This window comes from Lampris incognitus, chromosome 11 (assembly GCF_029633865.1).
Source record: "Lampris incognitus isolate fLamInc1 chromosome 11, fLamInc1.hap2, whole genome shotgun sequence".
Lineage (NCBI taxonomy): Eukaryota > Metazoa > Chordata > Actinopteri > Lampriformes > Lampridae > Lampris > Lampris incognitus.
The window spans coordinates 443468-458001 of record NC_079221.1 but is presented as its reverse complement, the minus strand read 5'-3'; the positions used below and the strand labels follow the sequence as shown (position 1 = coordinate 458001).

General features: G+C 44.9%; 1 protein-coding gene across 1 annotated transcript in view; it reads left to right on the top strand.

Annotated features, from left to right (window-relative positions):
* The window catches only part of itgav (integrin, alpha V), a 119598-nt gene that overhangs the window by 79787 nt on the left and 25277 nt on the right, over window positions 1-14534 (top strand). Inside the window, exons 19-24 of the mRNA XM_056289084.1 lie at window positions 2023-2177; window positions 4122-4259; window positions 6174-6241; window positions 8130-8274; window positions 8471-8563; window positions 12577-12656. Of these exons, the coding sequence (XP_056145059.1) occupies window positions 2023-2177; window positions 4122-4259; window positions 6174-6241; window positions 8130-8274; window positions 8471-8563; window positions 12577-12656 (679 nt within the window). The remainder of the gene's footprint in view (window positions 1-2022; window positions 2178-4121; window positions 4260-6173; window positions 6242-8129; window positions 8275-8470; window positions 8564-12576; window positions 12657-14534) is intronic.

Here is a 14534-nt window from a genome sequence, read left to right as displayed (position 1 = left end):
GTGACTCCACATATATGGGAGGAGACATGTGGTAGTCTGCAGCCCTCCCCGGATCAGCAGAGGTGGTGGAGCAGAGATTGGGACAGCTCGGAAGAGTGGAGTAATTGGCCAAGTACAATTGGGAGAAAAAAGACGGGGGGGGCATTTTATTTATCAAATGTGATGGTGTTTTTGACATTTGGCAATCATCAGCGATAAGCATTTTATGAAATGACAAGAAAAAGGTACTTTTAATGTGGCTCTTAATGATTTTAATTTAGAACATGTTCTACAATGTTGGTCAAACTCTTTCTACATCCTGAAGTAAGTAGATGCACTGAGAAAAAATTCTACTGTCTGTGCACTGTAAAAAGAGAGAAAATGTTATCTGGACTCGCTCCTTATTGGCTAGTCAGGAGAGTTCTGTGCTAGCCGGCATCTCCATTGGTCCCTACTTGATGTCAATCAGTTTGAGTGTTCACAAGGCATTTAGACAGAATTGGGGGGGTGGACTCTTTTGCAGTGTTGTATTTCCCAGACTATAAGTCGCACTCAGCAAAAAATGCGTTGTTGTGAGGGAAAAAAAGCATATACAAGTTGCTTCGGTGTATAAGTCACATTCATGTGGTGGTACAATAGAAACTGGATGTGTAGAATGGAGGACAGAGTTGAAGATGATAAGATTTTCATTGGGATTGACGAAGAGGGACAGGATTAGGAACGAGTATATTAGAGGGACAGCCCATGTTGGACGGTTTGGAGACAAAGCAAGAGAGGCAAGATGGAGATGGTTTGGACATGTGTGGAGGACAGATGCTGGGTATATTGGGAGAAGGATGCTGAATATGGAGCTGCCAGGGAAGAGCAGAAGAGGAAGGCCAAAGAGGAGGTTTATGGATGTGGTGAGGGAGGACATGCAGGTGGCTGGTGTGACAGAGGAAGATGCAGAGGACGGGAAGAGATGGAAACGGATGATCCGCTGTGGCGCCCCCTAACGGGAGCAGCTGAAAGTAGTAGTAGTAGTAGCAGCAGGACATTCCCATTCAATTCAACATAGCAGGATGGTCAGAGCGGCAGCCATTTTTATTTGAACCACTTCCATTGCAAAAACTGTGACCATTGTAGCGGGCTAACTTTCATATAAACTGACTTGCGGCAAGTCGCCGTCTCTTTTTTTTTGTTTTTTGTTTTTTGTGAGGTTTTGCAGTAATGACCAAACGGGTAGTGGAGTAGCACAAACATTTACAGCCCCACTGACATGTGTTGGCACCATAACAACTAACAACAATCGCCATTTTCATTTGATCTATTCAAATGATCATGGCGAGCAGTTTAATGTCCGTTCTACTCTCATTCAGTTTCTATGGCAGGTGCAGTATTTTCAATTGAGTCACGAGATTAAACAGTGCCATCTAGTGGCTTTATTTGAAATGCAGTGTATTCGTCTGACAAAATCACATTGTATAAATCGCTTTGGAATATAAATCGCAGGATCAACCAGACGAGTAAAAAAACGACGACTTATAGTCCAGGAAATACAGCAAGTTTCCAAACATTGCTAGCTCCTGCTAACTTTGCCCAGGATTACTTACCCCCACTTATCGTCAAGCGCCGGTGTCAATGAGGTACCGAGATCAATAAAAGCCTCATGATACTCAACTCTAATGAGGATACACAGCTCAGTGAGGTGTTGCATCACTTAGACAATGAACATCGAGAGGCATCCTGCCTGCATGTGCTGCTTTTTAAACCAACACACACACATGGAATTCCAGGATTCCATCCCACTGCTTTGTGTGTGTGTGTGTGTGTGTGTGTGTGTGTGTGTGTGTGTGTGTGTGTGTGTGTGTGTGTGTGTGTGTGTGTGTGTGTGTGTGTGTGTGAGAAAGCACTAATAGTTACCAGGTTGCAATCCAGCTGTGAGACAATTCATTACCTCCTCTTTTCCTTCATCTTCTTTCACCTTTCCTTTCCTTTCCTCTCACCTTTCCTCTCCTTTTGCCCTTCATAATCGTCTCTGTTGTTTTTACCCATAATCCCAAGGTTTCCGTGTGGACCTGGTGCTGGACCGTCTGAAACACAAGGAGGCTACCAAGCGTGTCCTCTTCCTGCATAGTAAAACCTTTCAGTATTCCAAGAACATGACGGTATTCAATGGAAAAGGACCGGCCTGCGAGGAGCAGGATGCATTCCTCAGAGTGAGTGGGACTAAATGACTTGTTTTAAGTTTTGCGAACCTTTATTTAACCAGTGAAGGTTTACACAGCACCATAGTCTTTTTCATCCCAACCCTGCTTAACATTCATACATCTCCACACATTTACTACTGGACAATAATACCTCTGACTTCCTAGCTGGGAGTCAAACCGGCAAGATTTCAGTCGCACTCCCGCATCTCTTAACAGTAGTACTTTTGCTTAAACCCTGATCCAGAGTGACTTACAGAGTGAGCATATCAGTTATAAGTTTGGTGCATTGCCCAAGGTGTACTTTGTAGAGTACTTTGACATGAGGAAGTGGTTTAATTTGTCGGTTTCTAAAGGAATTTAGAGTTGTAGTATGTCTAACCACATAGAGTGCCACACTGCCAGCGAAGAGGAGAAGAGGAAGGCCAAAGAGGAGGTTTATGGATGTGGTGAGGGAGGACATGCAGGTGGCTGGTGTGACAGAGGAAGATGCAGAGGACAGGAAGAGATGGAAACAGATGATCCGCTGTGGCGCCCCCTAAAGGGAGCAGCCAAAAGTAGTAGTAGTAGTAGTCAGGCACGGCTCCAGGATTTCAGTTTTGGATGGGCCAGGCCAATTATGGATGGGCCTGGAATTCCCTAGGGGGGGTCCGGGGGCATGCTCCCCCGGTAGAAAATTTTTCAATATTGATAATTTAAATGCATCAGTTTGGTGCATTTTGAGACCAAAATCGAGCTAGATAGAATAACAAATGTAATCACAAAAAAACCCTCATAATTCATGCAACATTGACAAAATGAGCCAAAATGTTAAAAAATTACTCAGTGCAAAATATATATTGCTGGAACAGCAGCAGTACCATCACTTGCCAACGTTGAAAGCCAGAGAGGGACCATTTTGAGCTATAATTCTATCACTGACCGACCAATAGAGGGCGCAACAGGTCTGTGACCAAGCAACCACCGCCCAATCAAAGGCCCTGTCCCAATACCCACCCTACGCGCTACCTAGAGTGGTGCAGTTTGGTATTACAGCGTTGCGTAGGGCATGCAAAGTCCCCTTTGGGAAGGAGGTTTAAATGAATTGAATTGGGACGCCCGAGTAACGCGAGCAGAGCAGCGAGCCAGTATTCAGAACATACTCATAACGTTATCTGTCATGTAAAGACATGCTACTAGAGTTCATTATCAGTCACTATCAATCACAGTCTACAAATCTCTATGATCACAAGACGGTGGCGGAGAGGAAGAGCGTGGAGTTTTGGATACCAACTCTTGATCATCTCTCGGTTGCAGTGACGACTCCGAGTCTGACACCGTTCGTGCATGTTTAAAGAACTTAAACAAAGTTGGTTGGCGCCATAGCCTCCACCCACATACGGTAGCATAACCAACCGCTTATATGTTTTCGTGAAAAAAGCAACGCTTGGTATGGCAGTTGGAACTAGCCTAGCCTATCCCGCCGGCGTTGAACATCACATCACGTGTCTCATGAATTGCGCATAAACATCAACATATAAAATTATGTTTATGAAAATTATTTTTAGCACAAAATCATGCGATTATTGGCTGATTTCAAATCATTTATGACTAAATGAAAATTTGTAAAAAATAATATATATAATATATTTTTTTGGGTAGGAAAATTGTAGGGTGGGCTTGGTTAAAAGTGGGCGGGCCTAGGACCGTCAGGCCCACCCATAACGCCGTGCCTGGTAGTAGTAGTAGTAGTATGTCTAACCACAGGACCACACAGCTGCATCTCTCAGTTAATTGTATTGTATGAAGGACACTTCTCTCTCTTTGTCTTTCTCTCGCCCTCATTCTTTCTCTCCCTTTTTGCACTCTTCTTCTGTTTCTGTTTATTTCCCTTGCTTTCTTTCTCCCATTCATTCCCCGTCTTTCTTCACCCTCTTATTCTCTCTCTCCTCCACCCCCTACTGCTTTCTCCTTCAGGATGACAGAGAGTTTCGGGATAAGATCACACCGATCTCTGTGCTGATGGAGTACAGTCTGGACTACAAGCTAGCTGCAGACAAAACTGGACTGCTGCCCATCCTGGACATGACTGCCCCTTCTAATGTCACCAAACAGGTAACGGCCCAACAGGGTGTGTGTGTGTGTGTGTGTGTGTGTGTGTGTGAGAGAGAGAGACATGATCTTCCAGAAGAAGCCCAGATGTGAGGAAAAGAGATACCAGTTGACTCTAGGTAGCATCACCTTAGAGCATACGGTGCAGTATACTTACCTTGGTCTAATTATTACAGCATCGGGGATTTCAGTAGGGCAGTGAATAACCTAAAACAAAAAGCTGGCAGAGCTCTATATGCAATTAAAAATAAATTCTTTATTGATATACCAATCTCCCTCTGGTGCAAACTGTTTGATATTGTAATTCTGCCTAGTGCGCTATATGGAAGTGAGGTATGGGGTCCACTCAGTCTTTCCAGCTACACTAGATGGGACAAGCATCCTGTAGAAACCCTACATGCAGAATTCTGTAGAATGATTCTGAAAATACAAAGGAAAACACCAAACAACGCATGTAGGGCAGAATTAGGTCGGTTTCCATTATTGATAAATGTACAAAAAAGATCTCTAAATTTCGGGATGCACTTGAATACAAGCCCAACAAATACATTGCACTCTAAAGCTCTGAAAACCCAAGAACTGAACCCCGAAAAGAGTCCCCTGAAGCAGCTGGCTCTGAGACTCACTAACCCTGTAACAAATACTAAGACCAACCAACCTCAGGCCAGCACTGCATCCCAAACAAAGACTATGATAAATCAGGCTATAAAACAAAGCAAGAACAATTATGTGAAACATTGGAACGCTGAAATCAAAACTCAAAACAAACCAGAAGTCTGTCGGGCCCTAAAAACAAGCTATGATTTGGAAGAACACCTCTTAACGGTCAGAGACAGGAAGCAGCGACAGATCCTCACCAAATACAGGCTCAGTGACCACAGTCTAGCCATTGAAAAGGGGAGACACAAAAAGACCTGGTTGCCAAAAGAGCATCGAACATGTGGTCAGTGCATGACAGATGAGGTGGAGACAGAGGGGCACTTCCTCCTTAAATGTGACACATGTGAAAAACAGCGCCGGGCTTTTGTCCAGGAGCTGGAACATGTGACTCCAGAGTAGCAGGACATGGAGGACGCAGGTAAGCTGCGGGTGGTCCTGGGAGGAGGCAGCGGCGAGCATTGCAGCAAGATCTATATTATCCTGCCACAACCTGAGAGACAGTGGGGGACGGCACCTATTGTACTGTTGTTGTTTAATATCATAATCATTGTTGTTGTTGCTGTTATTATTATAATCATTGTTGTTGTTGCCGTTATTATTATAATCATTGTTGTGTTGTGTTGTTGTTGTTTTACATGCTTTGGCAATATGTACACATATGTCATGCCAATAAAGCACATATTGAATTGAATTGAATTGAGACAGAGAGAGACAGAGACAGAGAGAGACAAGGTAGACACGGTGTGCGCAAGTAAGAAAACGTGGAAATATGATGGATGGATGGATGTGTGAGATAATGCAAAGTAGAATTTTCTTAAATTTGCTTTTAGCCGTCACAAACTCAGTCATTACTTCTTTTTGGACTCATCTATTAAGTCTGATACCTTCTCTGTGATAACAAAGATCCCAAAAGGTTTTCTAATTGTGTTATTAAAATGTGTTGTTAAAGGTTTTAATATTGTGCTTGTGCGAATTTACAGTCTTTCTTTTTTTCTTTCCTTCCGCCTTTCCTTCTCTTTTCTCCTCTCCTCTCCTCTCTCCCCTTCTCTCCTCTCCTCTTCTCTTCTCTTCTCTCCTCTCCTCTCCTCTCCTCTCCTCTCCTCTCCTCTCCTCTCCTCTCCTCTCCTCTCCTCTCCTCTCCTCTCCTCTTCTCTTCTCTTCTCTTCTCTTCTCTTCTCTTCTCTTCTCTTCTCTCATCTCCTCTCCTCTCCTCTCCTCTCCTCTCCTCTCCTCTCCCCTCCCCCAACATTATACCAGGCCCACATCCTGTTGGATTGCGGAGATGACAACATCTGTAAACCTGACCTGAGGCTATCTTTAAAGAGGTAGGACACCCTGTCCTGTTTCTATGCACTATCTGCCAGTGTTGTAGTACAAGTCCAGGACTTGGACTCGAACACTGGGGACTCGAGACTCGACTCGGACTCGGGGTTTAGTGACTCAGCTACAACACTGCTATCTGCAGGGTCAAAATATAGACTTGACCCCAGGTCACCATGTTGCACAGCAATAGGCTCATGCACAAATCTGTACATATGTACGTGTGTAATTATGACTGGGAAAGATTGCTGAGTTGTAACTTTTTTTTGTAAGTTCCTGTATTTTTAATATTTTCTGAATGGGAAGTTGCAATTTACTATTGAATTTTAGTGTTTGTGTAACAGAATGCTACATTTGTTTCTTTTTGTTGTTTTTGGTGCTGTTGGTCTGTCAACAACAACAGTGGCTGCAGCAAATGACTTGAAATGTTGAGGAAAGGTGGGCGATGGTCCCAAGATGATCAGCGTAGTACATTTTGGAGCTAATTAGTTCAAGCTCACAGTCAAGATGGTGTGATGTTCTAAATCACATCTCACACAAATTGGGTGGCACGGTGGCGCAGTGGGTAGCGTTGTTGCCTCACAGCAAGAAGGTCCTGGGTTCAAACCCCGGGGTTGTCCAACCTTGGGGGTCGTCCCAGGTTGTCCTCTGTGTGGAGTTTGCATGTTCTCCCCGTGTCTGTGTGGGTTTTCTCTGGGTGCTCCGGTTTCCCCCACCATCAAAAAGACCTGCATGTTAGGGTTAGTACTCCTGTCTGTGCCCCTGACCGAGGCATGGCAAGACTAACTGGAGTTGGTCCCGGGTGCTGCACAGCAGCTGCCCACTGCTCCTAGCTACACAGCTGGGATGGGTTAAATGCAGACAAAGAGTTTCCCCACGGGGACCAATAAAAATAGTTAAAAAAACTCACTTAAAAATGGTTTCATTTACTGCAAAATGACTTTCTGTTTCAAAGATAGATTCCTGTCCATTGCTGTTGTGAGAAATGCATTGTTTAGAACAGGGGTCCCCAACCTTTTTTGCACCACGGACCGGTTTAATATTGACAATATTCTGGCCGACTGGGGGAGGGGCGGGGGTGGGTTAATAATGACCGAAATATAGGTTAGGCTTATAAATCAATAGTATCATAACATTTAAAGTAACATTTGGATATCAAACACACAATGCATATTTTCCTCGCATGAAAATAACATACATATGAAAACATTGCAACTCACCAATTTCATCAGTTCTCCTTGAAAGTGTGGTAGCTGAAAGAGGAACCCTAACCCTAACCTGGTCGTAGCGAGTTGACTGAGTGTGTCTCTGAGTTATGAAGTTAGTTACCGTTGGTCTGCCGAATGCCACGTGAATGAGTGATAATATTACATCACTGTACACGCTTCAAGTATCCATTTCAAATTAAAAGTCCTCTAGCGAATACTGTTTATCATATTGTTTCCTTGCGGCCCGGTAGCAAATGCTTTGCGGCCCGGTGGTTGGGGACCCCTGGTTTAGAAGACCAGTAATGGTTCTGGGTGGGGGTGGGGGGGTACCTGGCATCACCTGTTATGTTTAAAATCACATTCCAGGAGTTAGTAACACATGAACTATAGTGATACCAGTGTGTATTTATACTTGCACATATTGAAGGAAGTCATGAGTTTCCACAAATGCTAACAGCATATTTGGTATTTTTTACACTTACTGTTGTTAATCTTTTTGCTAAACTTTAATATCTGGGAAGGCAATCTTAACTATAATTATGGATATGATTATACTTCTCTGCATTACCACCACACCTGTCAGTACAACCCCTACAGATACACAGTTGCAGTTTTAATGAGTTGGATTATTTTGTGCATGGAAAAGGTAGAAGGTAAACTTGTTGATCGTCTTACTTCACTTTAGTGACCGTGAACAGATCTACATCGGTGATGACAATGCTCTGACACTAGAGGTCAGTGCTGAAAACAGAGGAGAGGGTGCCTACGAGGCAGAACTTCACATATACCCCCCACCACAGGCCGACTTTACCGGCGTGGTCCGCAGTCAGGTAGAAAATACACACACACACACACGCTCGCATAAGCAATCTTTACCTTGTGGTAAATCTACCGCCGCCTCAGGCTCACGTCACTTGGGTACTACTTTGTGTGCCTGTAATGGAGTAGACTGTCTGGATGTAAGTGTTCACTGTCACTGTTCTGATTTAACGTCATACAAACAAGTTGTTTTATTGTCACTTGCAGCAGCTGGCAAGGCTGTCATGTGCCTATAAAAAGGAGAACCAGACCAGAATGGTGGTGTGTGATCTTGGCAACCCCATGAAGGGAGGAACCAAGGTTAGTGTCTAGTATATTCTTGAATGCTGACTGTGTTTTATAATACTGAAGCGTGGATATTACAGTACTGTAACTAGAGTATGCTACAATACTAACTATAATCATATTACAATAACAGAAATTTACCCACCTGTAATTGCCTATACACAATTACAGGTGGGTAATTACGTGCCAAACCCATAAACTTATAAAGGGATCTACTACTACTTTCGGTTGCTCCCGTTAGGGGTCGCCACAGCGGATCATCCGTTTCCATTTCTTCCTGTCTTCTGCATCTTCCTCTGTCACACCAGCCACCCACATGTCTTCCCTCACCACATCCATAAACCTCCTCTTTGGCTGTGAATGTTCTCATTCATCCAGGTCATGGTTATCCAAAGGAATTGAATCAAGTACAACTGGACTTTGTACATATCCGTGAAAACGTTTCGCCTCTCATCCAAGAGGCTTCATCAGTTCGTGCCTTTCTGACTAGACCAAGCTAGTCTGCCTGGCTGGTGATGAAATTCAGATATTTATCCTCTTTGGAGTCGTTATCAGAGCTAACGATGTCCATGGCTCTTTGTGTTCCAATGTTTAGCAACACCCGTCGTTATCAGAGGTATTGATATGTGTGGCTCTTTTGTGTTCCGATGTATAGCCACGCCCGTCGTTATCAGAGCTATTGATGTGCATGGCTCTTTGTGATCCGATGTTAAGCAGCAACGGTCGTTGGGGGTGTTAGTTTCGACTTCATGAGTGCTCCATTCAGTGGTCATGAGAGTCGTTGGAGCCGTTAGTGAGCGACTGTTGTTCTTGGAGGCTAGGCTTCTTGAGTCTCCTGGGTACAGATGAAAGGGCGGCATTGTAAGTGGGAGATAGGTGGTGTAGCAGACCTCCTCCTCTGTTGAGGGATGGTTTTTCCAGTTTCGCATAGATGGCTTCCTTCACCTCTCTTTCCATCGATCCATCGATCCATCGATCTTCCCTGTCCAAAATGTGTACGTTGCTGTCCTCGAAGGAGTGTGTCTTCTCCTTTAGGTGTAGGTAGACTGTTGAGTCTTGTCCTGAGGAGTTTGGCCTCCAAGAACAACAGTTGGTCACTAACGGCTCCAACGACTCATGACCACTGAATGGAGCACTAAGGAAGTCGAAACTAACACCCCCAACGACCGTCGCTGCTTAACATCGGATCACACAGAGCCATGCACATCAATAGCTCTGATAACGACGGGCGTTGCTAAACATCGGAACACCAAGAGCCATGGACATCAATAGCTCTGACAACGACTCAAAAGAGGATAAATATCTGAGTTTCATCAGCAGCCAGTCAGACTAGCTTGGTCTAGTCAGAAAGGCACGAACTGATGAAGCCTCTTGGATGAGAGGCGAAACGTCTTCACGGATATATACCAAGTCCAGTTGCACTTGATTCAATTCCTTTGGACTCCTCTTTGGCCTTCCTCTTTCCTGGCAGCTCCATATTCAGCATCCTTCTCCCAATATACCCAACATCTCTCCTCCTTGATGTAATCCCACCTCCACCTGGAACCCATCTGTCATTCCAACCGCACACCTCACCATTGTCACACTTCCCTCATACATATCCTGCATCACTCCTACATACTTCTCTGCCACTCCCGACTTCCTCATACAATACCACACCTCCTCTCTCGGCACCCTATCGTATGCTTTCTCTAGATCTACAAAGACACAATGCAACTCTTTCTGGCCTTCTCTATACTTCTCAATCAACATTCTCAAAGCAAACATCACATCTGTGGTGCTCTTTTGTGACATGAAACCATACTGCTGCTCGCTAATCGTCACCTCTCCTCTTAACCTAGCTTCTATTACTCTTTCCCAAATCTTCATGCTGTGGCTGATCAACTTTGTACCTCTGTAGTTGCTACAGTTCTGCACATCGCCCTTGTTCTTGAAAATCGGTGCCAGTATGCTTCTTCTCTACTCTTCAGGCATCCTCTCACTTTCCAAGATTGTGTTAAACAATCTAGTTAAAAACCCCACTGCCATCTCTCCTAAACACCTCCATGCCTCCACAGGTATGTCATCAGGACCAACTGCCTTTCCACTCTTCATCCTCTTCATAGCTGCCCTCACTTCCTCCTTGCTAATCCACTGAACTTCCTGATTCACTATCCCCACATCATCCAACCTTCTCTGTCTCTCATTTTCTTCATTCATCAGCCCCTCGCTTGTCAGCACATTTCCATCTCTATCCTTGATCGCACTAACTTGCTGCACATCCTTCGCAGCTCGGTCCCTCTGTCTAGCCAATCTGTACAAGTCCTTTTCTCCTTCCTTAGTGTCTAACCTGTCATACAACTCACCATATGCCTTTTCCTTTGCCTTTGCCACCTCTCTCTTCACTTTACGCTTTATCTCCTTGTACTCCTGTCTACTTCATCTCTCTGACTATCCCACTTCTTCTTTGCCAACCTCTTCCTCTGTATACTTTGCTGTACTTCCTCATTCCACCACCAAGTCTCTTTGTCTTCCTTCCCCTGTCCTGATGACACACCAAGTACCTTCCTAGCTGTCTCCCTCACTATTTCTGCAGTGCTTGCCCAGCCATCTGGCAACTCTTCCCTACCACCCAGTGCCTGTCTTAACTCCTGCCTGAACTCCACACAACAGTCTTCCTTCTTCAACTTCCACCATTTGATCTTCGGCTGTGTCTTCACTCGCTTCCTCTTCTTGGTCTCCAAAGTCATCCTACAGACCACCATCCGATGCTGCCTAGCTACGTTCTCCCCTGTCACCACCTTGCAGTCTCCAATCCCTTTTAGATGGCGCCTTCTACATAAGATATAGTCCACCTGTGTGCACTTTCCTCCACTCTTGTATGTCACCCTGTGTTCCTCCCTCTTCTTGAAATATGTATTCACCACAGCCATTTCCATCGTTTTCGCAAAATCGACCACCATCTGTCCTTCCACATTTCTCTTCTTGACTCCATACCTTCCCATCACCTCCTCATCACCTCTGTTCCCTTCCCCAACATGTCCATTGAAGTCCGGTCCAATCACCACTTTCTTTTTCATCCATCTCACACCCAACTCGCGGGGCATATGCGCTGATAACATTCAGCAATAAACCTTCAATTTCCAGCTTCATACTCATCACTCTGTCTGACACTCTCTTCACCTCCAGCACGCTCTTGACATACTCTTCCTTCAGAATTACCCCTACCCCATTTCTCCTCCCATTCACACCATGGTAGAAGAGTTTGAACCCACCTCCGATACTCCTGGCCTTACTCCCCTTCCACCTGGTCTCTTGCACACACAGTATGCCTACCTTTCTTCTTTCCATCATGTCAGCCAGCTCTCTCCCTTTACCAGTCATAGTGCCAACATTCAAAGTTCCAACTCTCACCTCCACATGCCTACCCTTCCTCCTCTCTAGCTGCCTCTGGACATGCTTTCCCCCTCTCCTTCTCCTTCACCCAACAGTAGCATAGTTTCCACCGGTACCCTGCTGGTTAACAGTACCGGTGGCGGTCGTTGGTAACTCGGGCCTCGACCGATCCGGTATGGAAATCTTGTTTATGATCAGCATATTTGATTTGACAAAGATTTTACGCCGGATGCCCTTCCTGACACAACCCTCCCCATTTGTCTGGGCTTGGGACCGGTACTAAGAATGTACTGGCTTGTGCATCCTCAGTGGCTGGGTTGTATAAACTTATAAAGGGATGAGCCGATATTATTCACTAATATGCATGTGTGATGTCAATACTACTTTACTAACTTAGCATTTACCCTTTGCTCTACGGTTATATTACACCACTATGAAGTGAAAACCGCTCATGCAGTACTGTAATAAGTATTTACTCCCTGACCCGCTTCAAGCTGTGAGATGCTATTTAACATACTGGCCATGTGTTATGTCCAGTATGTTCTGTTCCAGTAATGTTCAGTTTCCTAGCACTGTGCTGATTGGTTCCCTCCTATCTCACCCCACTTTCTGATTGGTCCTCTCCTGTCTGTTCCTTTGCTATGATTGGACAGGTGTTGACGGAGCTACGATTCAGTGTCCACCAGCTGTCAGAGCAGGACACGTCAGTCAAGTTTGACTTGAAGATAGTCAGGTAAAACTTTCTGCCGCCCCCTTGCTGTCGTTATATCTAGTTAGTTTTGATTGAAAGATAGTCAAGTACACAGCTGACTGTTTTTGCACGTACCTGTTGGTTTGTCTTTCTGTTTGTCGGTCTGTAAGTTGGTCGGTATGATGCTCATCCAGGGCTAACCCTTTTCAATCACTTGTCCTGCACACCAGTAGTCTTGTCCTCCCAAATAATAGTTTCAGGTACATGTTTCAAAATATGGGATGTTAAGTGAATCATTAAGTACTGAAATTAGCTTGTTGGTACATTGGTTTAAGGTGATGATATCTATATTGGGTTCAGGGACTCATTTGTGTTATTGGACATGTCCGAGTGAGTCCAGAGTATATAATTAGATTATTAAGGGTGTCCTGGTAGTGTAGTGGTCTATTCCGTTGCCTACCAACTTGGATCGTATCCCCGTGTTACCTCCGGCTTGGTCGGGTGTCCCTACAGACACAATTGGCCGTGTCTGCGGCTGGGAAGCTGGGTGTGGGTATGTGTCCTGGTCGCTGCACTAGCGCTTCCTCTGGTTGGTCAGGGTGCCTGTTCGGGGGGAGGCAGAACTGTGTGATCCTCCCACGCGCTACGTCCCCCTGGTGAAACTCCTCACTGTTAGGTGAAAAGAAGCGGCTGGTGACTCCACATGTATCCGAGGAAGCATTTGGTAGTCTGCAGCCCTCCCCGGATCAGCAGAGGGGGTGGAGCAGAGACTGGGATGGCTCGGAAGAGTGGGGTAATTGGCTGGATGCAATTGGGAGAAAAAGGGAGAAAAAAAATCCCCCCCAAAAAAATTATACCCTGTGGATCCAACACCCGCCGGGATGAGCGTTGGGGTAGGGTGGCAGGCAAGAGCGGGGACCGAGGCCAGAGTGTGCTGACTTCCGGCATCACAGACTGGTCCGGGAGGACCGGCTGGGAGGAGACCCCGGGGTAGACCCAGAACTCGCTGGAAGGACTACATATCCATTCTGGCCTGGGAATGCCTTGGGATCCCCCAGGAGGAGCTGGGGGGCATTGCTGGGGAGAGGGATTTCTGGAGTGCCCTACTTAGCTTGCTGCCTCTGTGACCCAAGCCCGAAGAAGTGGCTGATGATGAGAGAGAGAGGGAGCGAGAGAGAGAAAATTAGATTATTAAGTCTCCTCACTGCTCCCATAGAGAATGCACAGATATATTTTTGTCTTTACTAAAACATGTTACAATAAAACAGTCTGAGATTTTTGTCACCGCAACAGAATCTAAATCAGGGGTTGGGGGCTCATGTACCTCTGCTTGTGGGTGTTTGACATGAAAAAATTGTGGAATCCCTGCTTGAAACAAGCACAGACTTCGGGAAGTTCTCTAGACAGGCAGAGGGAAATGAGCAGTGTTCTGTATTGCCTTTCACTTACCAGAGCCATTGTATTCATTTAAACTAAGCTTTATTGTGGTCTTACCTTATTTAAACTGAGCTTTGTTGTAGTCTTCGCTTATTTAAACTGAGCTTTGTTGTAGTCTTCGCTCATTTAAACTGAGCTATATTGTAGTCTTCGCTCATTTAAACTGAGCTTTATTGTAGTCTTCGCTCATTTAATCTGAGCTTTATTGTAGTCTTCACTCATTTCAACTGAGCTTTATTGTAGTCTTAGCTCATTTAAACTGAGCTTTATTGTAGTCTTCGCTCATTTAATCTGAGCTTTTTTGTAGTCTTCACTCATTTCAACTGAGCTTTATTGTAGTCTTAGCTCATTTAAACTGAGCTTTATTGTAGTCTTCGCTCATTTAATCTGAGTTTTGTTGTAGTCTTCGCTCATTTAATCTGGGTTTTATTGTAGTCTTCGCTCATTTAATCTGAGTTTTATTGTAGTCTTCGCTCATTTAAT